Source organism: Barbus barbus, assembly GCF_936440315.1.
Source record: "Barbus barbus genome assembly, chromosome: 26".
NCBI classification, from domain to species: Eukaryota; Metazoa; Chordata; class Actinopteri; order Cypriniformes; family Cyprinidae; genus Barbus; species Barbus barbus.
In genome coordinates this window covers 1472617-1498737 of record NC_136754.1, presented here as the reverse complement: position 1 = coordinate 1498737, position 26121 = coordinate 1472617, and the positions used below count along the sequence as shown (strand labels likewise).

The following is a 26121-nucleotide window of genomic DNA, read 5'->3' as shown; positions in this document are numbered from 1 at the left end:
TGTCTCTCACATCAAAATCCAGACACATTTTTTTGAGAGCTGTTTTGGCTTGGTGCAGATTTCTCTCCTGATTCAGATGAGACGACTTATTCACTGGAGAAAATAATGTTATGTATAGAGGACTCGAATTTTAGCTGGAAGCAACGATTTACGTCAATGATGAATTTGCTTCTTACAAACACACAGCTTTTGTCTTCTCCAGATGTTAACTGATGGACTGGAGTGGTGTGGATTATTGTGATGTTTTTATCAGCTGTTTGGACTCTCATTCTGACGGCACCCATTCATTGCTGAGCAAGTGATGTAATGCTACATTTCTCAAAATCCGTTCCCATACAGAAACAAATTCGTCTACATCTTGGGTGAATGATTCCTTTAACAAAGCCAATGATTTGATTTCCTGTTGACTTCAATGATCTCCCAAATATGTCTGGAAATCACGCTCATGTTCATTCTAATGTGGAGATGATTTGTTGCAGGGTTAATTCATTTGTAAATGCATTTCAGGAGTGAAGTCATGACCTCTGAGGGCCCTCAGGTGGAACAGAGACACACAGAGGCTCATTTCAAAATGAAAGTTGACAGAGGCATTCAGTGATTCATATATTTTGTCAGCAATCACCATGGATCAGTGGAAAAGGAAAGTTCACTCAAAAATGAAAGTGCTGTCATTATTTACTCAACCTTAAGTCAGTCCAACTCATATTAGTATTTCATATTACCCTTTTATGGAGGTTTGTATTGCTTTTTTTGGAGCTTGACAGCATCTGGTCATTATAAGCTATAAAAAAAGCTATGTAACGAGTGTTCAGAAAATGTCAGCTTTCATGAAGCATGGAAAAAATAATAGCATACAGATCTGAAACAATATCAGGGTGAGAAAACATCTTTTTATTTTTGTGAAAACTATTCCTTTAAGGATGCAATTTCAGTGTAACATTAAACACTAATAAAGCCGTGCATGAATGCATGTGGTGTTAATGCAGATTTTGGAGAGACAAGCAACGCATGAGTGAAAATGAAAACAGAGAATATGAACGCATGTTTTACGGGACTTTTCCCCTTTTGAACGTTTTTGTATCTTTTGAAAGCAGATGAACGGCTCAGGTTGGGACAGGAAATGGTTAAGGTATGAAACTCCAGCAAAACCCCCCTTTCATTCCTCTGATGCTATTCTCAGAGTCTAATGACAATGCAAACGAACAACTGATTAGTTCACATTACCAGTATTACTACAACGAGAGTAAACCTGGCAAACGTTCAGCCTGCCATCTGATTCTTCACACACAAACCTCGTTTATTTGATTCAAAATTTATTTGAGTTATGCAAGAAGGTATGCTCATCGTTTAATCTGCACCACCGGTCAAATTGTAAATAATTCAATAATTCAAATTTTAAAATGTAATTTATTGCTGTGATTAAGACTGAATTTTCAGCATCATTACTCCAGTCTTCAGTGTCACATGATCTTCAGAAATCATTCTAATATACTGATTTACTGCTCAACAAACATTTCTGATTATTATCAATGTTGAAAACAGCTTTTGCTGCTTAATATTTTTGTGAAACCATGATTTATGAGCATTTTATTAGAAATAAAAATCTTTTGTAATATTATAAATGTCTTTACTGTCACCTTTGATCAATTTAATGCAATTTAACAAAAGTATCAAGCATCATAAAATGTTTTGTTAATATATTAACATCTTTCTTAAACATAAAAGCTTGTAATTGCTCCTAACTTTCGACTAGTAGAGAAATAAGTGAGATTTTAAAGATGCTTCAATGGTGATTTTCTTTCTTACGGGTCACAGGTAGAGCAGGTCTCTAAGACAGCTGCTCTGTAACTGGAGGGGACACATCGCTCGGTTTAGGGATCAGACACTCTTATCCGTTGACTGCACAAAAACAGACAAAATCGCACCCTAAGCTGGAAGAAGTTGTCCAGACTTGCACCCTCACTCACTTAAACAACAACAACAAAAGAGATGCTTAATGCAGACGAGTGCCTGGTGCTTGTGACACACTCTGGCCCTGGGCCAGGGTCATGCTTTAGCAGCCCTTGACAGCTCCACTGATTAGCACACAAGCCTGGAGGTGATGAAGGGTCACCTAGAGGGACAGGAGGAGATGGACAGTCAAGGTTAAGGAGCACAGAGGTTATGACACCTCCTCCTCCATATGTCCTTCTCAGACTGACCAATAGCCTGCTTGACCTTTCACCTCAGGTTCACACTGTCTCTTTCACCACAAAATCATTCCATCAGAATGATGAGGAATCAACATTCTAGAGTGGAAGCATTCCTTTTCCCGAAGGTGTGATGTTGCCAGGCAACCAGCGTTACAATGTAAAACAAACACAGACTGGACGTGAGATGATGTCAGATGACTATACCACTACTGAGAGGTGAGGAGTGGGAGCGGCCAATCGGAACAGCAGTTACGTCAGACACACCCCTCACACTGACTGAAACCAGTTTTGTAATAATAATTATGTATATAATCATAATTATGCAGCATATTCATATAACAATATGACGTTATATCAAGTACAAATATATCGATGCATAGACAGAATATGAAATGTATTCATATTAAAATATTACAAAGATAGACAGAATGATAGAATGATGGATGGATGGATGGAACGATGGATAGAATGATAAAACAATGGATGGATGGATGGATGAAACGATAGATAGATAGATAGATAGATAGATAGATAGATAGATAGATAGATAGATAGATAGATAGATAGATAGATAGATAGATAGATAGATAGATAGATAGATAGATAGATAGATAGATAGATAGATAGATAGATAGATAGATAGATAGATAGATATAACGATGAACAGATGGATGGATGGATGGAATGATAGCTACAAAAATAGAACGACGGATGGATGGATGGATGGATGGATGGATGGATGGATGGATGGATGGATGGATGGATGGAGCAAAAAATAGAATGATGGATGGATGGAACAATAGGTAGAACAACAGAATGATGAAACAGATAGATAGATAGATAGATAGATAGATAGATAGATAGATAGATAGATAGATAGATAGATAGATAGATAGATAGATAGATAGATAGATAGATAGATAGATAGATAGATAGATAGATTGATAGATAGATGAACTCTAAGTCTCGTGAGTCACAGTGGATCAGTGGTAATATTTTCCTCAGTGAAGGAAATTTGAACCCACCCGATCAACACAAGTCCCTTAATCACTGCAGGTCAAGCAGTTCAACCCCATAGCAGCTGCGCGAGATCGAATTGAGATCATTCTCTGTACGATCCACATTCAGGCTAAACCTACACACTGACAGAGTCGAGACCCAAACTGTGCACCTACTGTTACGAGGTGCACTTGAAACACAATACATCATAATTACCTGCTTGTGAGCCTTTCGGGTGTCTTTCAAACGTCGTCACGTCTCTCTCTCCTTCGGTTATGCTTAACAGATATTATAGTCAGACTTTGTGAGAAAAGACAGTTCAGAAAATACCACAAGGCAATTATAGCATTACCCAAAAGCTCATGAAACATGTCAGAAATGTATGTTTGGACAGGCTTTGAAGTCAGCCCATGTTTTCTTTTCTTTTCTTGTGGTTCAAAATAGCTGACTGTACCTAAATCAATCTATTCCCAAACTGGAAATCTTCATAATCAAAAAAAAAAAAAAACGAACAGCCGCCCACCCACCCGCCTTCAGCTGTTGTATGTTTTATTTCTTTTTTTGACAGTTGCACACAGTCACCGCCCAACTGCCCTCCTATGTGTTTCCCTACATTGCAAGATGATTCATAGTTTCTATCTATAAAAGCAATCGCTCAGAACAGCCTTATGTTTAAAATGTTCTCACTATGTGCACTTGCATCGAGTACCTTAAAAGGGAAAGCCGACAAGCTTAAAACATTGTAATTGGTGCAGAGGTTTGCTTTACATTATGTACACACCTTTCAGATGGTTTTGGAGAATTAAAAAAAGAAAAATGCATTCCAAACTACACCAAACACCAGGTTAAGGCCATTATTAACCCTAATCTAAGCAATTCTTCAATTCAAAGCAACTCTTCAATTGCAATGACTCATTCGTTCTGGTGAATTGGTTCATACGAGGTGCTCACTGAAATGAACTGACTCTGAGATGACAGAACGACGGATGGACTGATTGATGGACGGATGGTTGGTTGGGTTGGGTTGGTTGGTTGATTGATAGATAGATGATCGATCTGCACTTCTGAACTCATCTGACTCATTCATTATAGTGAATCAGTTCATTCAAAGGGTTCATTTATTTGAACTGACTCTGTCGTTCATTACTCTATTCTTAGTTATATAACTTTGGGTGTATTCTAGTCGTTTTAGTTGTATATTGTGCATAAGTTAAATGCTATCACCATAACAGAGGTCATTCGATTTAAAAAAAAAATTGTGCCAAAAAAAGGACTCAGAGGGATTAAATTATATAATCAGAAAAATACTGCATTGAGCAAAACACAAAGCTCCAACCTAGCTAGTAAAGATTGTAGATACGTTCTGTAGTAAGATACTAAAATATTACCATAGAATCACTATAAACTCAGAATTTACAGCAGTTTGATGTTTTCTCACCACATAAACAGTGATTTAATCAAAATACACTTGGCGAAAGCTAGAATATTTTTTCTTACTATAGAAGTCAATGGCTGAAAGCGACCTGAAAGCAGCTTTAGCGACGCTAATGTTGTGGCCACATTTTTCTGACCATATAAAGGGTGATTTAATCAAAATCATAGTAAGATACTTATATCTTCACTGCAGTTGCTGGTAGCCATTGACTTCCACACTATTTTGTTTCCATACTATGGAAGTCAATGGCTACCAGCAACTGTTTGGTTACCAACATTCTTCAAAATGTCTTTTTTTGTGTTCAACAGAAGAAAGAAGCTCACAGGTTTGTAATAACTGGAGGGTGAGTAAATGATGGCAGAATTTTTATATTTGACGAACTATCCTTTTACTTAAATCACGAGTCGCTTGCATTCCGAGAGGCAACGGGCCGAAAGCAGCTTCTCTGACACTACTGTTGTGAGTGCATTGGGAAACACGCTTTTTTCTGTCTGCATGAACAGTGATTTCATCGAAATCTTCTTCACATTTTCACTAGTTTCTAGGTAGTCATTGAGTTAAATCATGAGCCGCTTGCATTCTGAGAAGTGATGGCCCGAAAGCAGCTTCCCCGAGAATGTTGTGACCGCATTCGGAAGCACGTTTTTTTCTGACCGCATAAACAGTGATTTAATCGAATTGGCTCTGTGCTTAGAGCTTAGCAGTAGTTAAGACGTTAATACAGCTCGTGTTGGATTATTCAGCACAGGGCGTGTCCTCTGAACCACAACCTGCACCAGCTTCCTGTTGGTGTGAACCCAAAGCAACGCTTTCTATCGTTACCTGCACTAATCACGAAAGTGAAAAACTACATCAAGTGCAGCGATCGCAAACCACACGACCACAGCAGCTCAGTGCCTGACCAATGAAAAACACAGCTTTGTTGGAAGCGCTCGCATCGGCGCGTGTCGAGAGCTGATATCGCGTGCTCACACCTAAACGCGCATCTTCAGATCTCCGTTGATTTCAGTGACTTGTGGCCATCGTTACAGCCAAGCCCAAACGCCGTAATTAGTCAGTGGGGGATACACCCTGAAACAGGTTCACAAATTTACTCATGACTGTTGAACTGTTTAACAGCTGACCTGACAAGCGCTTCTACCTTCTACTGAAGAATCTGGAAGGATGATCAGCACCAGTACAGGCCTGTAGCTGTGAATAACACAATCCTCAATATATGAGGGTCATTTGGCCTGACAACTCTGTGAGAACTCCCAAAGCTAGCGCATTTGAGCGCATCGAGGGCGGACTGAGTCCTGGATCTTAACTGATTACGATTAATGAGAAAAGATGAGATGAGTCACATGACCTAAAAGTTAGACATGGTATAGTCCATCTCATCTGCTCTCAGTTATGTCTTATTGAAGTATCGACTTCATCCTAAAACTAAAAACAGATCCAAATGAGTAATTCGGTAAGAGAGTATAAAGGTATACAAAGATACAAAAAGGTCTCATTTGTTAAGATATTTTCTTACATTGACTAACAGTCAGTAATATATTAAAACATTTGTTAAGTCTTTAGCTCATAGTGCATTAACTAATGTTAATAAATACAACGTAAATAAATAAATACATAATATTTTTTTCATCTTTGAAAAAATGTGCATCAACGAATCATACTGAATAAGAGCAGAAACATGCATGAAGAAAGGCCATTTTATGTACTTTCTAAAAACTAATTTAGAAAAACTTTATAAAAATAAATAAATTTAAAACAAATAAATATAAAAATAAAATTTAAAACAATTTTAAAATAGATACAGTCACAATAATTTTTTCTTTGAAATAATGTGCAACAATGATTCGTACCGAATTAGAGCAGGAATGTGCATGAAGTTAAAAGATTCAGTGACGATATCATGTTAAATTTAAGATCAGTCATCATATTGAAAAGAAAAATGATGTTTAATTTATTGGACACTGTCCTGGAATCTGTAGTGAAGTAATGTTAACAAATGAAGCTTTATTGTAAAGTGTTACCTATAAAATTCAGACAATTTGATGAGAAATGTTTGATTTTAGATTACAAATTTGGTACCGAGAACAAACCCGAGCACAGTTCATGCGAGATTACTAGGGACTTTTGACCAGGAGAAACATCTGAAAAGCCCCCAACTAACTAGCTTAACCAGCCAGGAGCATTGAGTCTGGGTTCTCTAACCAGCACACATATTTCTGGTCATTTCCAGTATGCTGCGTCGTGTATGAAAAATGAAACATCCTGCAAATGACACACACTACCGTGTTGGAAGAGTCACATGGAACCGGTTGGAGCCGGTTTACCTCTATCAGCATTTTGAACCAGATGCCGCCTACTTTTCCAGTCGGTAGCTCTTGACCTGTACGACCTTAGTGACGGCATCACCGTGTGCTCAGGAAACAGTCTGAACTGTAAAAGGCCCCGAGAGGCCTTATGACGATTGATAAGTGTCAGAATACAGAGCGGCCCGATCCTGCTGCGCTTCCTCTACAAACCCAAGAAAAACACAACTGAGAAATGAGCCAGGTGTCAAACCTTTGGCCTTTCTGTTGCGTAACCATCAGAGGTGCTCAGGTGGGCCGCAGATACTAGTTTGAAACCACAGATCTTCTCACGTAACGTAAACCAGGAAAAACAACAGTTATGGACACCTGGTTCAGGAACAAGGCATCATACCTGTGGTTGGAAAGTATTCCTGGACTGTTGTGAGGACCAAAATGATTCTGTGTAATTTTCAAAAGAAACAGAAGAGTCATGGCGGGTTGCTTAAGAGCATGATATAATGTGTGAGAGCTTCGGCAGTTCAGGCAAAGGTCAAAAGGTCATGAACTTCATAGGAAGATTTCATACAGGCCTTTATGTGAACAGAACACAACAAACCCAGTGTTATTTTACTACCATTAATATATATATATATATATTTAGTTTTTATTCATATTTTGGGTTTTGTCCCAAGATTTTAGTATTGTAATTTTGTTGTTTTTTGTCATTTTTATTATATATTTTTTTTTTTTACACAGACCTTTATGTGAACATAAAGTAATATTAAAATGAAACACAAAACTAGTGCTCTTTTAGTGTTGTTAATATATGAATTGAGTTATGAATATTTTGAATTTTTTATTTTCCATTTTAATTTTAGTCACAGTTTTTGTAATGTTTTTATACAGACTGGCATTTTTATACTCTGATATTACAATATTATTATTTTTGTGTCTCTAATGTATATTAGTTTTATTAATATTTTTTTAGTTAAAGTTTTAGTAATTTTAATTATGCTTTTTTAAATCAGTTTTTGTTTTTTATACAGACCTTTATATGAACAAAACAGTAATATTAAAATGAAACAAAACCAGTGTTTTAGTATCATTAATATTTAATTATATTAATTTTATATTTTGAATTAGACGTTTTTATATTTTCCATTTAATTTTTTTTGTGCTTTTGTTGTGGTTTTTGTGCATTTATTTTGAATGCTTCAAGTTAAACAAAAAATGTAACATTTTGGCAAATAGCTGAACTATTTTTTAATATCTTATTTTATTTCATTTCAGTAAATGTTCATTTTATTTGAAATAATGATAATGTTTTTAATGGTATTAGTCTGCGTTAATGATAATAACCCTGCACAAACCTGGATAATACAAATGAAATAAAATATTTCAGTATTATTTATTTGTATAAATAAAATAAATGTATTATTTTTTGTTATATTCCACTACAAACTGCCCTCCAGTGACAGTACATCAAAATCAAACCTCTAACCGTAAGTATAATCAATAGTAAAACTGATGCATAAATTAAACACGTGATATTGTAATAAGATCCATATGTGCACGGGTATGTTTAAGCACATACTCTGAGTATTTATACAGTCAGACTGCTCTTCCTCACTGGGGTTTATATATGGAGATACTGATGGAGTGTGTAGATGAAGGATGTAGTGCACTGTACGGGTTTGTTCTGTTTAAGTGTGTGATGTTTACTCAGCTGCTAGAGTTTGCTGCTGGAATGTCCAAATGCACTTGCTTCTGTATCTGAGCCGAGGTACCAGAGAAGAAACACAGACACGTGCGTCTGCGCCACCGCCGACTGCTGTCCGACTGACCGTCTGAAATATCATACGGTTGCAATTAAACAATAAGACTTGTTACGTTTACAAGGCATGAACAACATTTTACTGATTTTTGAAGTCAACATGAATCTATTTTCCAATTTTACTTCATTTCACCCATTTTAGTTTAATAGTCAAGACAAACCAGATATTGAATGAAAAAAAGCACTGAGAATTCTTGTACTATAAAAAATATTACTTCATGATAATTAAAAAAAAATTATAATTAATGAATAAATAAACAAATGTAAACTAAATTCACAATAAATCATTTTTTAATTAACTGAAAAATTCATAAATTAAAAAAAGACAAGTTGTTACTTCATGATAAAGCATAAAAATTAAAGGTTAAAAAAATAAAAACATTTTAAATACATTTATAACAAATACATTTTAAATGAACTGAAAATTGAAAATAAAAAAAAGAGTCACAGAGCAAGTTAGTACTTCATGATAAAACATAAAAATACATTCATAATAAATAAATGTAAAATTCATTGAAAATTAATACATTTAAAAAATAATGCACTTAAAAACATTTAAAATTATTGAAAAAGAGTGGCAGAGCAAGTTATTGCTTCAGGATTAAACATTAAATATAAATGTAATTTTGTTTTTAAATAAATTAAAAAACAAACTTTTTTTTTCTTCTTTGGAATAGCGTATGAATCATGGAATAAAAGCAGGAACATGCATTAAGAGAGTAAAAAGGTACAATAATAATATCATGTTGAATTTAATACCAGTTATTATAATATAATGAAAGTTTTTATATTGGACACTCTTCTATCTGGAATCTGCATATTAGGTTTAACTATCATAAAATATGGTTAAAATCACTGTTTCGGAATCTGAAAGCATTATTAGCCCAAATATTTAATAAAGAAACATAAAAGAATTGAATTCTGGCCACAGATTCAATGCCAGCCTGCGAATCAGCTGTGATTTTAATGAAAGAAAGTCTGTTATATACTAAATTTCACATGTTCTTGCCTTTCAATGTGTGAACCATTAGCGCTCACATAAAAATAACATCTGCCAGAAAGTATCAGCGAGCGTTGAAAAGGACAAAACAGAGTAGCAAGGACTGAAACCGACGTCTCTCTGCTTTACTGTCGACACGACCCACGGTCACAACGCTAAATGTCACGCAACTACGCATTTGCTTCCGTTAATCACACAGAAAGCACGTCTCATTTTGACAATGAAAACACTTGAGGAGGCCGCGCTGGCGAGGGTTGGCTGCGTGGCTCGAACACAGCCGTGATTAGGTGCTAACAGCTAATAAATGAGAACCACACTCGCTGCTCCAGGCCCAATTAGATCCTTATGGACTCAACACGACGAGCCGAGGCCTTCAGCCAGCGCTCTGTCATAACAGAGTTCACAATCACTCCTGGAAAGGTGTTAGTGCAATGCAACGTGGGTAATGTGATGCTCTACTTGGAACAAATGCCTTATAGTTCTGTGTGCCATTGCTTTTGTTGTAATTGAAAGCAGAAACTAATAAATGTTTTGATACGCTGCAGATGTTGATGCTTTTGTGCATGCATTATTATTCTGTGCTTATTTGAAGTAATGTAACTTATTAACACTTAAGCTAAAATTAAAGCCATAAACAGATATTTGAAATAAAATAGACATTATCTGAAATAAAAGAAATGAAAACTTAAGCCGATTTTAGTTCAGCTATAGTTGTCAATGCAACATCTGTCTTTTTCATTGAAGTACTAAAATAAACTTAAAACTAAAATAAAAACTATAGAGGAATTTTAGAAAACTAAGCAAAAAATGACAAATGAAAACTGAAATTCTAAAAATAAAACATCCAAAATATTTATGAAAACAAAAACTAATAAAAACACCCAACAAAATTGCTAAAAGATTTACTAAAATTAAAATGAAATCTAAAAATCTATAAAAAAACTCATAAGCTACAAAAAAAAACACAAAACTATAAACAATTTAACAAAATTTAAAATAAAAACAAATAAAATCCATCATGACAAAAAAAAATTACAACTTTAATTAAAATTAAAAAACTAAAATTATCCAAAATATTGACAAAAAAACTATAAAATGACAAAAAACACACAACAAAATTATTAAAACTTTAAAATTCAATTTAAAATTTAAATCTAAAATATTGACCAAAAACGAGTAAAACTAATAAAAATAAAAAATAAATAAAAATTAAAAATACTGAAAAAAATATTAGTATATCTATGTTGCTTAAGTAACGCTGGCTCTGATAAAAACAGAGTGACCTGCAGAGTTTATGTTCTTCATGAGGAACAGTTAGGTATCTTAAAAGACAGCATCGTTTTCCTGCCTACTTTTGCGTCGCAAGCACGACTATGACATCTTAACACACTACCTAGGCTGTTCTTCCTCATGTTTTGCGAGGAGACACACGCTTCCTGTAAACATATGTTATGTAATTAGTAACACGCTATCAAGACAAGGTGGAATCATGTAATTTGATGGTATAAGAGTCTTATGTAACACTGAGAAAATCCAAACAGTCTTGTTTAATAGGCCTGTGATGTGCAGACAATAAGTTATCAGATACTATATGTTTCTGTTTGTGACATTTCGTCTTAATATGTGGATGTGAACGATAAGGTGCACGGAGTAGAAAAAGGCGAGTTCTTGTTCCAGAACTTTCCACAAATATTTCAGGCGTACTGAAATTAGAGCTGGAGTCCATCCAGGCCTTTGAATTCCAGTCGAGGCCGTCGCACGTGCCAGATCGACTCTGCTTTTAATTTTTCACCCTTCTTGTGTTTTCCTTACAGAGGCCGCGCTTCTCAATGCAATCATTCTTTGATTCCTGGCGAAACTGTCGGCGTGTGTGCAGGAAACGGGGCCAAAGCGGCTTCCTGAGCGGCTCAGGAGGAAACACGGAAATAAGAAAGGGGTGTGTGTTTAAAAATAACTCTGGTATAAAAGGTCCAGGCAGGATCCCACTGACTCTCAGACTCGCGGGATATTTCTCCAGCGGTGCACACTAGAAAGGATCCTTCAGGCACGCAGCTCTATGAGGAGTCACGCTATGAGGACTTCTGCATGAACACCACCGAACACATCACAGCAGGGCTATTACACTTAACTAAAACAATAAAAAATACATTTTCATTAGATGAAATAAAATAGAATATACTTCTTTTATTTCAGATAGTTTTATTTCACCACTCTAAAACTAAAAATTAATCAAAAATATACACTGTATACACTGTAAATATGTATATATTTGTATTGTAACTAAAAGTTTTAAGTCAGCGGGGGTAACAAATTATTTTAAGTTGAAACAACTTTTTGGAACAATTTCTTTTACAGTGTAGAAATAAAAAATTAATACAAGTAAAATTTTAACTAAAACTAAAGTGAAAACAGAAAAAAAAAATCGAAATAATTTAGTTTAACTTCAAGTACTAAACTAAATTTAATAAATTAGTTTAATAAAAACTATACAGACATATTTAAAAAAAAAAAAAAAAAAATTTGTAAAATTTTAACTAAAATTACAATGAACAGAAAATATAAAAATGAAATCTAAACTGTTTAGTTTAACTTGAAGTAACTTAATAAATAACAATTAATAAAAACCTAGATATGCTTTAGAAATATTAAAATGACAAAAACACACAAAAAATTTATATTTAACTAAATTTAAAGTGAAAACAGAAAATATTAGTTTAACCTGAAGAAATAACATAACTAAAACTAATAAATAAATACTATATAGACATAATTTTTTATGGTAAAATAGAATAGAATTATGGTACAAATAATGGAAAATATAAAAATAAATCTGATTCAAACGATCAGCAAAAACTAAAATATGCATACACACATTTGAATAAAAGACTCACATACCGCAAAAAACAAACAGATCAAAGTATATAAACTATTTACACTACTATGACGTGTAATGGTACAATGATGGTGTCTAATTATAACTACTATGCTAAAAAGAAGTCCAGAACATGGTGTATGTTCCACAAAACATTGTACTTCCATGGCACATGTCTGAATAAACGTGGTAATATCATGCAAGACCGCTTTCTTTTTTCGCTTGTTTTATTGAACTGGTTTGCACTCTATCTGCCATGTGCCTTATGCCACTTTATCTCTTTTTTATTTTTCTACAAATGTCCTCATTTGTATATCTGTACATATGTTTAAACTGTATTTATCCGTATTTGAACGTCTACTGTGAGTGTCTTAAATGTTAACTGTATGCACCAAGGGTCTGAGAGTAACGCAATTTCAATTCTCTGTATGTATGTGCTGTACATGTGGAAGAATTGAGAATAAAGCAGACTTGACTTGACTTGACTTGACTTGACTTTCTAGATGAACCAGTCTATTTTAAAGGCCTGAAATTAAGAAAATGTAATCAAAACACTGATGTGTCTGCATTCTGGTTAAGAGTGTCTACAGTGTAGACACTTCATTTTAGGCTGTAAATCATTATTACAAAGCCAAGAATGTAAGACGGGTGTAATGCACAAACTTCACACACAAATCAAATGAAACGTGACATGAGATTGACATGAGAATGATCCGTACTGTAAGCAACGATAAAAGCAACCGCTGTTTGTAAAATTCCTGCTTGGGTGTTGTAGTGTAACGTTTATGTCACATGCATATCTAACGTGAATGCACATACCAGGTGAACACAGCATTTGCTATAACACAATGTTCATTATGACAGATCACAAATCCAGCGCATTTTCCCACATTTTCAGGACTGTACAGCTTATATAAAAACATGGTCATGTTTTGCAACTTTCACGTGTTTCCCAATCGTTTTAATATTGTGCAAAAAAAGTCATTTTGAAAGATTAAGAAATAATTCTCAGAATTAACTGCTCGTTCTTAGAGGACGCCTGATTTGGCACAACTTAAAACTCTCAATTGGATTCATATAAATCATTTGAACAGAATGAGAAGATTTCCGTTTCAATACTAATATAAGAAGAATGGCCCATGGTGACTAACTCAATGCTTCAAAATAAAAACACAATCACTATATATTCATTTTATTTTAAATGCAATTCCAAAACATAAGTCTTCTATTTAATTGTTTAAGAACCCATAAGTCAAATAAGGTCGTTTTCTGACAAAAGACACAAACACACAGACATGCACTTACATGCATGCTGGGATGGAAATGACAATTCATACAACACAATGGCATGAACACGCTTGCATACTGACACATCATTTAGCAATGATGCATGTAATGCGGGCTGGGAGCGTGCTGGATCTCTGCCATGGCAGTCTGAACACATGTCAAACTCCCGTGTGCACATGACGTCTGTAATTGCTTTCATTGAGTGCAATGGAAAAAATTAGCTGAATGAATATGTAACGTTCAGCTGCCTAAACACGGCGACTGTTACCACAAACATGGGCCGTTATGTATCGTCTACATGCAGGGGATGACATAAGATGACATGAGAGAACCAGCACTAGGTTTTGAGTCAACAAGGGCTGTTCACATCCACAGAGCCAATTTGAGGTGACATTATGCAAATTTGCCAGTGATGCCAGCTCAATGTAAAGCCCAAAACATACTTTAAACAAACTGAGTGCAAATGCTTTTAGCCACGCAAGTGCAATTTTGTGTGTTAATGTTCTGAAATCAATTTAACATGCCACTGTCTATCAGTTTTCGGTTTCAGGCCAAGAAATGGCATATATATATATATATATATATAATATGCAATTATAATTTTGAAACTTTGGAATAACTAAAATGTTTTCAAAGATGTATTTTTTACTGTATTTTTTTCCACCAATGCTGCATTTATTTATAACAAAAACAGTAACATTGTTAAATATGAAAAATATCATTGGGCTACAATTTAAAAGTTAAAAGTTTTATATTTTAATATATTTTAAAATGTAATATCCTTTATTTATTCAAAGGTTTGGGTAAAAGTAAGATTTAGAAAAAAAAAAGAAGCATATTCAGCAAGAATATATTAACTTGATCAAAAGTGACAGTGAAGACATTTAAAATTAAATCAAATAAATGCTGTTCTTTTCAACTTCTATTAATCAAAGAATCCTGAAAAACAAAATGTATCACAGTTTCCACAAAAATATGAAGCAGCATAAGTGTTTTCAACACTGATAATAATCAGAAATGTTTTCTTGAGCAGCAAATCACGTAACTGAAGACTGGAGTAATGCTGAAAATTCATATTTTGATCACAGGAATAAATTACATTTTAACATATAGTCACATAGAAAACAGCTATTTTAAATTGTAATATCATCTCTCTAATTTTACTGTATTTTTGATCAAATAAATGCAGACTTGGTGAACAGAAGAGGCTTCTTTCAAAAGCATTAAATAATCTTAATTAATTCAAACCGGCAGTGTATGGATACTGAAGGTATTGCATCATAAAGCGTATCTGATTTTAGTGTGGAGGAAGCAGTGAACACACACTCATTCACACACAAACTTAAAGTGTCATACAGTATGAATTCATATGGTTGTGAGTGAGAGTCACCTAAACTCATGGGGGAGGACGTTTATCAGTTTATCCCGTTAATCAAAGGACACACTTCCTGTAGAGCTCTGTGGAACTCGGAATGATGACATTTCTTTAGCTGTAACCGTGCTCTTCCTCAGACCAGAAATCAGACCAGATCTCTTTAATATCACAATTCTGAAAGCAGTGAAATGAGACTGAGAAGCACATAGAGAAGTTTCTAGCATCTCACATTTCTCAAGAGACCTCAATAATATCTCAAAGCATGCTCAGAAAAGCATGCAATCAAAAATCAAAATCAATTACATTTTCATAATCTAATGTGGCTTTCGATTTAAACTAATGGCATTTATGACCATTCACATATAGCACTTAATTCTTAATGAATCATTTTATTAGCATCAAATCAAACTAGAAGCACAAGAAACTCTGGTTTGCATAACAGATGAAGACATCTTTCAATTCCATTGAAGACTGATGACAAAAGAGATGAGAAACATCCCAAACTCATTCTTACTCAACACAAAAAGCACATAGAAACGGGGAAAGTATGCATACTTGAGCGCTTTATCAGACTCATGACTGTTTTAGTAAACGCTGGTGATGAAACTCAGGGGTCAAGATGTCAATGCAATGAGTTTCTATTTGACACAATTAAAAATCAGAATGGTTTCTTGTTACAAAAAGGTTTTATGTTTTGGGAAATTTACAATGAAATGCTCTTTTAAGTGCTGGTATTTCAAGGCCGTACTGCGGTACTTTGATGTATATGGTACTCAAATTCATGTATATACCACAAAAAAGTAGCACTTACAACAAAATATCCAAAAAGGCATTGCCATGTTTGCAATACAACACTTTTTCAACACAATGCATGGTAGAACAGTGATTTTTATATGTTTACCTCAGTAACACCATGCATTGTGGATATGTATCATAAAAATACTACGGCAGGCTATATGGATACAGAAATCATAAATTTAAAAACTAAATAAAGTACTGTATTACCATGTTTTTGATAATAGTTTTGGACACTACATGTAAATGCCATAGTAGGTCTATGTCTTGCATAATACCATAGTATTATCCTACCAAATAAAGCTACGCCTGTAAACAAATACAACATCATGCCATGTAAATATCACAGTATGTAAATATTTAGTCATCCTGTACCATGGTAAATATCAATGTACTATGGTACTACAGCACATGGGAACCAAAGTGCAAAGTTCATGTACTAATTATGAACCAATTGTGTATATTTCAGAGGTAAACTAAGTAATCTGTCCAGCTTTTCCTTTTCCTGTTTCTTTAAAGACGTGCTGTAGCGCAAACAGTCTGACGCGTCGCGTCCTCGGGGCATCAGTAACGACACTAATGGCTGCTAAAGCAAAGCCAATAATTCCCACCAAGCATCAGCATTCCAGCCGTTTAACCCCCTCCATTTACACCTGAATGAGGCGAAAAGTAAGGCGAAGATCTGAGAGGCTCAGGTGAGACTGGCGCCTGCTGTCCGCGTTTAGACAAACCCGCTGCGGCGCACAATCATCATGATAAAGCGCCTCTGAGCGCGCACAACGCCTCGCTTTCACATTAATAACGCGTTCCTCAAACCGCACGTCTCAATGAAACCCCTTACTACAGTAAACACGGTAAAACTCCACTTGTCATGCTGCGTCAGTCACAACAACCTGAGGAAAAATATTAGGGCATTGTTTTTAACAAAGCGTAAAATACTTGAAGGTGAAAAATGTTTACCAAATACTGACCATGCATTTCTCTCTCTATCTCACACACACAACTATATGTATGTGTACGCGTGCTATTCTACCTGAACAAATGTGCATTTCATAAACAGCACAAAAAATGTAAAATATTTACAGACACACCGCCATGTGTTTTATGCTTTTCTTGTCATGTGACAAGAATATTTGTTTGCATGTTAGCCTATTCAGGCATTGATTGACTGACAGATGTGTTAATCTGTAGATAACTACTCCACCTTTGGCTTTAAAGCCCCACAAAATGATCAAACGAGCATTATCTGAGGTCCAGGCGAACTGATCTTTGCTCAGTGTGTTTTGGTGGTTTTTAGTAGAAGTATGAAGTCAAGTGCACAGCAGAGGAACCACAGGTGCAGAGAATCACATTAACTGTCACCAACATCCACTAACCACAAACAACACAATACTGACTTCTAGATTTGGTTTCAAACCATGCACACTGCTTTTCATCAAAAGTTTAGCTCGAAACGGCGTTCTTTGCGATAAATGACACTTGTGTAATCTAGTGCCCCTCATTTACCTTTTATAGCATCCCACCTAAGTCTATGTATATGTAATGACAGGGACAAGTAGTTGACTTTTGGATCACCTACTAATCTATTGTACAGAAAATTGCCAGATCAGCATGCAAAAACAACTTTATTTGAATTCTCTAAATGTAACCTCATTGTGCAGTCACTTGCTTTCATTGGAAAGCGCGTATATTTGGAGACTAAATTACGCATGGGTGAATGTAGGCTGTTTGGAGACTGGAATTACACTTGGATCAATTCGAGCTTTTGTTGAAACGCCATGGTAACAGTTTTGTGTGTGTACTTCACAGATGATTGTAGTGTCCGCCTCCTCTCTGCCGCGCCCCCGCGAGGGGAGGGGAGGGGAGCGGAGCGCGCGTCATCACTAGCTTAAATGCGCCGGAGCGCGCTGTCCAGCGCTGAGAAACTGTGGACCTGTGGAGAGAGCGCACAGTGCCTTATATACCGACTATATTTGGGAACTCTGAACGCGGTTTCCTCCGCTCACACAATTGGTCCAGGAGAAGTATTTATTAAGTAGGAGGCGCTCCTGCCAGACACACTTTGTTCATGACTCTGGAAGTTCACTCGAGGGAAAAGCGCAGCGCAGTTTGACATCTGTTCAGGAGCAAGTGCAACAAGACAGAAGAAAATTACAACGCAGCACGCATCTTAGAAATGGCTTTACCTTGCCTTTTGCCTTCGATTTCAACGTTTGCAAACCAGAAGGAGAAACTTTGGGAGGATGTAAGTATTTTACTTTTTTTTTTGCACTCGTAAAATGGTGAAACTAGGGTGAATTAAGGGAACTTTGGGCGATGCGGGACACCAAACCTCAAAAGCGGTTAAAACAGCGTAAACATTGCGGAAAAAAATGTCTAAGCGAATATATTTGTTTTCCACTTGTTTGCACTAGATAAAATAAATACTGAAGATACACATGGAAAAGCGAGCACAAACATCAAATACCATTTTTTTCTTGTTTCTATATATATATATACACACACACACCAGTATATGATAAAAACATACAGATATATTTACTTAGATATTTATGCCTATGTAAGATGCTTCTTAAAAAAAAAAAAAAAATATATATATATATATATATATATTTATTTATTTATTTATTTTAAATACATTTTTGCATGTTTTCTTGTGATTTAAACTCTTATTTGTTGGTTTGAAGTGTTGAGGTGACAAACGCAGTAAGCTGTAGATGTCAAAAGTATAGACTCATCTAAAATTCATCATAAGTCATGAAATGCTTTCAAAATGAGTCATGCAAAAGCATCTGACAGTGTTTTAATTCTAAGCACCTTTGATTCTGTTGCAGAGGTGGAAATGTGAGGAGGACAAACCACAGAGTGGCGGCTGCCCTCTGCTCAACGTGGCACATCACATGGACACTTGTCGTGGCCGCAAGGATGACGAGGATCTGAGTAATTATTTGGACCTGGAGTTTATCCTGGCCAACACAACAGGACCTCTAGAGGCGGGAGCCGAGTTTGTCTCACCATGCGGCATGTACTCGACGGGAGCATATATGCCTCCAGAGCAATGCACCGCACCTCCTCCACCGTACTCCAACAGCCTCATGGCCGAGCTTCTGAGATCCGATGTGGACAACACCTACGACGGCACCATTCAGGGAAGATTCGTTGTCAACTCCTTCCCCAGACAGGACTTTGTTGATATCAAAGTTGAGCCATCAATGGACGGTTACGGGCCGGTGATGGGCATGGTGCCACAGAGCTGCCAAAAAATCAAACAAGAGGGCAACGTTTCATGTATGATGTCTTTCGAGCAACCCAGACTGGCCGTTTCTCCGCAGGCCATGGGGAATATGACGCCTCCGTTGAGTCCGGATGACTCCCACCTGCACCAGACCGCGTTTCCGCAGGCCTTCCATCACTCGCCTCCGGCTTACGCTCAAATGCAGATCCCCTACACGGCGCCGCACCAGTTTGGCATGTTCGAGGACGCCATGGGCATGCAACCCAACATGCAAAGGGCTCTTCTGACTCCTCCGTCCTCCCCGCTGGATCTAATGGAGTCCAAACCCAAGCGAGGGCGACGCACCTGGCCGAGGAAGCGCACCGCGTCGCACACCTGCACCTACGCCGGCTGTGGCAAGACATACACCAAGAGCTCGCATTTGAAGGCTCATCACCGAACCCACACCGGTAAGAGCGCATTTGAGTTTGTCTTTAACATGCATTTGTGTTTTGAAACAAGTAAAACTAATCCCATCGCTTTGCATCATCAGGTGAGAAACCGTACCACTGCAACTGGGAGGGATGCGGATGGAAATTCGCCCGCTCTGACGAGCTGACACGTCATTTCCGCAAACACACCGGCCATCGGCCGTTCCAGTGCCACCTGTGCGAACGTGCCTTCTCCCGCTCCGACCACCTGGCGCTGCATATGAAGAGACACCTGTGAGGACTGGATCCGCAACCACATAACTGCCTTATTTAATGACTTAAAGCATATTGTTGATTAAGAATGATATCATACACTCTTAAAAATAAAGGTTCCAAAATAACCATTTTTGGTTCCCAAAGAAGCTTTCAGTGAAAGAACTTATAAAGATCCTTGAAAAGGTTCCATTGATATTGAAAGTTCTTTATGGAACTGTTGATGCCAAAAAAAAAGAACCTTTATTTTTAAGAGTGTACTTTTGTAACAAGTAGCTGGTACTACATAGATTGAGCTCTTTTTAAAGCCTTTTATGGGTAATATGCGTCCTGCAGGGCTGGTCCTATGAATCTGTGTCCGATCGGGAGACAGCCTTTATGTTTAACGGTGCATTTCCGAAGCCACGAAGAGTGCAAAGCCTGACGACTAGCAAACCTCCAGTTTTCTGATGTTAAAGTGTAAAATGCGCGACGACAATGTTTTGCTCTTGAAACTGCCTTGCTACTATGCAACAAAACAGAGCTGTGTGTTCAAATGTGTTTGCATTTCTTTTCAAACATCTTGTATCTTGATGCACATTGAGTGGTCAGTGCCTTGTCGCACCGTATGCACTAGGGCTTGACGTCCTAGGTTTTTAGAAGATTGTGTACATACATTTTATATTGTAAGTACTGTATTTATTGTAAATATTAAACTAAATTTGAATATATATGTATCCATCGGGTCTCTTGTCATTGCCTGTCATGTTGGGTCTGACCTATTGGATAAATTGCAAGTCTCTTATTACGGGCTCCTTTGAAGCCACTGGAAAACAAAGTCCCCAGAAACTGGAGACGTTTATGGCGAGCGAGGGACGTCGCACGAGTGCTATTCTTGAACCCCCACTCAAGCTCGTGGAGTCGGGTATTATAGTTTAGACCAAGATGCTTTCCAGCTGCGTCAGGTTGAGGCCAGCAGCCTGTGGCTTCTGCCTATAAATACAAACACTACATTTACATAATTACAGAGAGAGAATTTAGATCCGTCTGGACGGAGGGGCGCTCGGCGCTCGGCTCTCGGCTGAAGATCCCAGACTCCAGAGATGCAGAAAAGACACGGACATCAAAGAGACTCCAGGGGCACTTTGATGTCCAACATGGAGGATAAAATCCCAAATCTGCATATTTTATAAAAATATTTCTTAAGTATCAGCTCATTATGCGTTGGGGCAGAAAGACTAGAAAAAAATTCTGAGATTTAAAAAAAATATATATATACATATTTATATACAGTACTATTTAGACACACCTCCAAATGGTATATTTTTGTATATTTTATAACAGAGAAACATGGAAATTTAGATCAATGTTTTAGATATGCCCCAGTTCATCATTATAAAATTAATAAATTACAATTTTTTATATATATATATATATATATATATTGTACACATGATGTGCATACTCAATACAAATTAAAAAATGTCTATATATATAATACAAAAATGTAAATTATATATATATATAAAATTCAAACATTCAAAAATATAAACAAATTCTATATAAAAATAAAAATCTGATTTATATATCAATTATATTTGCATGCAAAGTATATTAAATTCCTATTGAATGTCAAAACATGTCTAAATAAAGCACTCAGCGCTGTGCTTGTTTTCCAAGAGTTGAACTTGTTCTGCATTTGTGAATAATGTGTGAAAACAGCACTAGAGTTCCCTTTCATGCAAATTTGAGACAAAAAGAAGAAATGTGATCCTGACTATTATTAGCAACTCAGTGAAGTGAAGCAGAAATCTCATTTCACTTTTGTGTGCTGATGATAGTAACTTTTACTACCAATCTGACATGAACAGAAAACACAAGCTTCTCTTTTCCCCTTCAAAGCAAAGCAAATATAAAGGGCTGTGTTTACTGTGATTACTGCAATTCAACAGCTTTCAAAGAAGAAATAAAGATCCACGTATATACAGTCAAGAACTAGTCTATTAGAGATGAGAAATACTGACAATTACTTTTAAAACAATAATATGCAAGGACACGTTTCAAACAAAATAATGAATATTAATTCAGAGTGACATCTAGTTATCATGCAAATAAATACAGTGATGTTAAATTTTTAAATCCAATTTCGTGAGCAATTATCTCTATTTTTGGCTGATTATGAAAATATGTAAGCTTGTTTCCACCAAGGGATTTAAAGTAAATACATTTTTAAAAATTAGAAACGTAACCTTTTTTTCAAGTTTATATCTCAAAATTTTAAATAATAATTGCAAGACACAAAATCACTGCAAGACTGCAGTGAGAAAAGTCAGAAATGAGATATAAACTCAGAATTGCATGATATATACTCAAAAATGTAAGAAAAAAGTCAAATTGCAAGAAAAGTCAGAATTGCAAGAACAAAATTAAGGATTGTGAGATATAAACTGAAAGACTAAAGTCAGAATTGCAAGATATAAACCAAGAATTGTGGGAAAAAAAGGTCAGAATTGTGAGTAAACATTCAGAATTGCTAGAAAAAAAGCCAGAATTATGAGATATAAACTCAGAAATGTAAAAAAAAGTAATAACTGTGAGGAAAAAAAATAAGGATTGTGAGAAATAAAGTCATAAATGCAAGACAAAAAATCAGAATGAGTCAGAATTGTAAGATATAAACCTAGAATAGATATTGTGAGAATGAAAATTGTGAGATATAAACTCACAATTCATATATAATTGAGATATAAACATTAAAAATATATTAAAAATGAAAAGAAGATATCGCAATTATGGCATGGCGGAAATGGCTTCCATACGAAAGATATATAAAAATGGAAATGAAAGGTCAAATATCAAGCGCATTGCTTGCACAGTATTCATACTCCAAACGGCTCTAGGAGTAAATATATGGTAATATAGAGCGCTGTTCTGAACACATCCATGCTGGTCAGTAATTCCTGACCCCTCGATTTAAGCACTCAGCACTAAAACCACAACTAAATCCAAAGACTAGACAAGAATGTCTGGCAAGGCCTCTAAAGCGCACGTGTGGACGGTTAAGTAGGTCCGCGATCGAGTGCAAAGAAAAACACAAATGAGGAAAGAGCCGGAGCCTCGTGTTTCTGTCACCTGAGCCCGTCTCATTTGTCCATCTTAAAATCAGCTCTTTCAGCGGTCTTCAGTAAATAAAAACTCGCAGAGGAATTTCCTGTTATTCCAAATGGGGGTAATTAACATACCGAAGCTAAAATTCATGCAGCTGTTAAATTATTTTCACACTTAGATCTCAATCTTTCCAAGGACTCCATTTCAGTCCGGCTTGAGCTTCATTCTGTAAGCTTGTGTTACTCGACGGATCCAGAAAAAACAGCAATTTGCTGAAGCCCTTCACAGAGCATTTGCAAAAGACAAATGTCTGATAGAAGCACAAAGTCGCTCATTGATGCCGAACGCCACGACGTACAGGACGCTCGTCCATCATTAGTGCCGCACAACTGGACAAGTACAACACATACTACATACTTCATGAGTAGAAACGGTTAAGCTCAGTGTACAGATGCTGCTAACATGAACATGAGCAGATATGCAGTGTCGCAGGTGCACACGGATTGTTTTGGCAACCGGTGCAGCTGATGGCAGAAACTCACTATTAACTTGCTGATTTTAAAAGCAGATATTGAAAACTGCAGCTTCTTTATTTCATATTTGTCTTTTAATTCAAAGTTGCATGAATGCAGACCAGATCATGTAGATCTTGCAACATCAAGGTCATGGGTTCAATTTCCAGTAAATGCATGAACTGATAAACAGTAAACTGTGAATGCGGTATGTTGCAATAATCGTCTGCTAAATGCATAAATATCTATTATTTAAATATCTAAAATTTAATATAAAAATATTTACCATAATGGTCTCAAAGGTTTATTTTCTTTCAAATTTAAATGAATGAAAAATCTAAAAAAACTATATAAATAATAAATTATATAAATAAAAAACTATATACAAAAATTTTATTGGTGGATGAATTTCCTAAACGAGCTCCAGGTCATATTTCACTAAATAAACAAATAAATAAAACAAAATTATATATGATAGCCCTTTCTTTCAAATATTTTACCTTTTAAATATAATTAATTGAAAAAAATACACAATTTCCTTTGATTTTGGGATGAAATGGCTGCAATATATTCTTCATTTAAAAAAAACAAAACAATTTCTCAGTAGAATCTTCAAAATGATAAAAGAGAAAATCAAACCCATATACACACACCAGATTTTGCTTCTCTATCATATAAACAATCCATATCCTGCTGATTTTAGTGTTAAGTATCACAGATGCAATAAATATATCGATACGTAATAAGAACAAGCTCAATATACAGTATAAGGCTTCAAGAAAATACGTAAAATATACTTCAAGAAAAGTCTAGAAAAGGGTTCAAACCAGATAAAAGTGGGCCGAGCTCCATCAGGAGTACTGGTTTGTGTGATCTGGTGGTCTAGAGGATCTGATCAAGTTTTAAAGGGTTAAACCAAAAATACAGAGTCATTATTACATCATCTCACACTCATAAAAACAGTGCAAACACCAAATAAAAACAAAACCTTCAAAAGTAAAGAATATGCTTCATTTGATCTTCATGCATCTGATAAAACAGTATTAGGAGGGGAAATGAGATTCAGGAGGATTTGTTCTTCACTGTCAGGAATGCATTGATTATGCAGGTTTATATGTAAATACATATATGATCATAAAGTGCATGCATTTAGTAATTCATCCCTCTAATTAAACCAAACGTCTGGTTGAGATTTGAAGTTGAAAAGATGTCAAACTAAACTTGCAAAACCGACACTGGCTGTAGATAAGATCTCACTTATATGATCTCCAGCTGGTCCCACAGTATTTGGTGAAGCTGTATATAAGATTTTTAAAGCATAATATAGTGGTTGAGCGTTTTGTGTAGTTCATGAGCAAATGTGTGAAGTGAATCTGTAACTTTGACCTTTGGTTTTGTTGTACTTCATTGTTTCAGTGATCGCTACAGCAAACCTGAGAGATCTTCAGGCAAAAGCTTCATCTGAACGTTTTAGGTGAGTCTCGCTGAAGGACTGAAGCTTCACATTCTGGGCATTTCGGCTCGACTGAGAGCCAGAGCCAGTTCCAGTTCATGCTGCTCCTGTAGGCGGAGCTTCTGGATTCGCTCCGCCTCCTCTCTCTGACTCTCACGCTTCGCCCACTCCAGCTGCTGCGTCTCACTTCCGAGCTGAACCAGAAAACAAATGTCATTTCAGAAACTATGTTTCATCACACACAGCAGAATGCATCACTGTAGGGCAGCCCGATATATTTCAAAAAATATATATTGCCATCTATCGGCCTTGTCGATTTCGATATGTATGCATTTGCTGTGGAATGTTTTAAAAGTCTAAGAACTAAAAAACTATAGTAAAAACCTAGATGAAAATAATCAAGATATGTTTTTACAAACATAAGTAGAGCTGCATGATTTTTTTGGGGGGGGGGGGGGGGGGGGGGGTTGTCTAAGTGCAATTTTTCTGATTGCAATTTAAAATGTGATTAAAACCTTTGCTATGTTTGTTTTTAAGGCTGCACACTTTGCACAAAAGTTTGTAATTATATGTATATGACAATATGTATAGATAATGTCAACAACAATAATAATTGTTATAATTATACTAGAGGAAATTATTTTACTAAATAAAAATATAAAGATTACATAAAAATATAAAACTACAAAAATAAGAAATATTACCATTGTGATATTTCACTGTAAATTATTATTTTTTTTACAAAAAATAACAAATTAACAAATAACAAAATTACAATGGTCTTAATTGTTTCATTTTCAAAACGTTAAACCATCATACTTTTATTTTAATGGAAAACTGCAGCTTCTCTTTGGTTGATAAGTGCATGCTTTACATTTTATTTCAATTAATCCTGCAGCCCTACTTAACAGCCACATTAAAAGCGCATTAAAACCACAATATTCATGATGCTGCTTAAATTTATACCACCAATAAAAGCATCATGAATATAAATTGACTATTTAATATACATCACCCAGCCCTCATATCAAAACACATAACTGTGTGAATTAAAAATCACTCTTTTCACATGAGCAC

At 35.7% G+C, this 26121-nt stretch overlaps 2 protein-coding genes across 5 annotated transcripts in view; one reads left to right on the top strand and one right to left on the bottom strand.

Moving 5' to 3' along the window:
• The window catches only part of eps15l1b (epidermal growth factor receptor pathway substrate 15-like 1b), a 78481-nt gene that overhangs the window by 15831 nt on the left and 36529 nt on the right, over positions 1 to 26121 (bottom strand). For 2 of the 4 annotated variants that reach the window (XM_079380249.1, XM_079380248.1), the window contains exon 24: positions 23968 to 25238. In XM_079380249.1, coding sequence (XP_079236375.1) covers positions 25092 to 25238 — 147 coding nt within the window. In that variant the 3' untranslated portion in view covers positions 23968 to 25091. Of the gene's footprint in view, positions 1 to 23967; positions 25239 to 26121 lie in introns of those variants that run through there. The other 2 variants (XR_013782100.1, XM_079380250.1) reach the window with 2 other exon arrangements.
• LOC306846640 (Krueppel-like factor 2) lies at positions 17991 to 20708 on the top strand. Its single transcript, XM_079380149.1, has 3 exons — positions 17991 to 18319; positions 18909 to 19758; positions 19842 to 20708. Exons 1-3 carry the CDS (start codon positions 18251 to 18253, stop codon positions 20015 to 20017), a joined length of 1095 nt encoding a protein of 364 aa, XP_079236275.1. The 5' UTR covers positions 17991 to 18250; the 3' UTR covers positions 20018 to 20708.

Coding starts and splice junctions, on each gene's coding strand:
- LOC306846640 (XM_079380149.1), top strand. CDS start 18,251: ATGGCTTTACCTTGCCTTTTGCCTTCGATTTCAACGTTTGCAAACCAG. Junction 18,320..18,908: donor AGGAGAAACTTTGGGAGGAT/GTAAGTATTTTA, acceptor ATTCTGTTGCAG/AGGTGGAAATGTGAGGAGGA. Junction 19,759..19,841: donor TCATCACCGAACCCACACCG/GTAAGAGCGCAT, acceptor TTGCATCATCAG/GTGAGAAACCGTACCACTGC.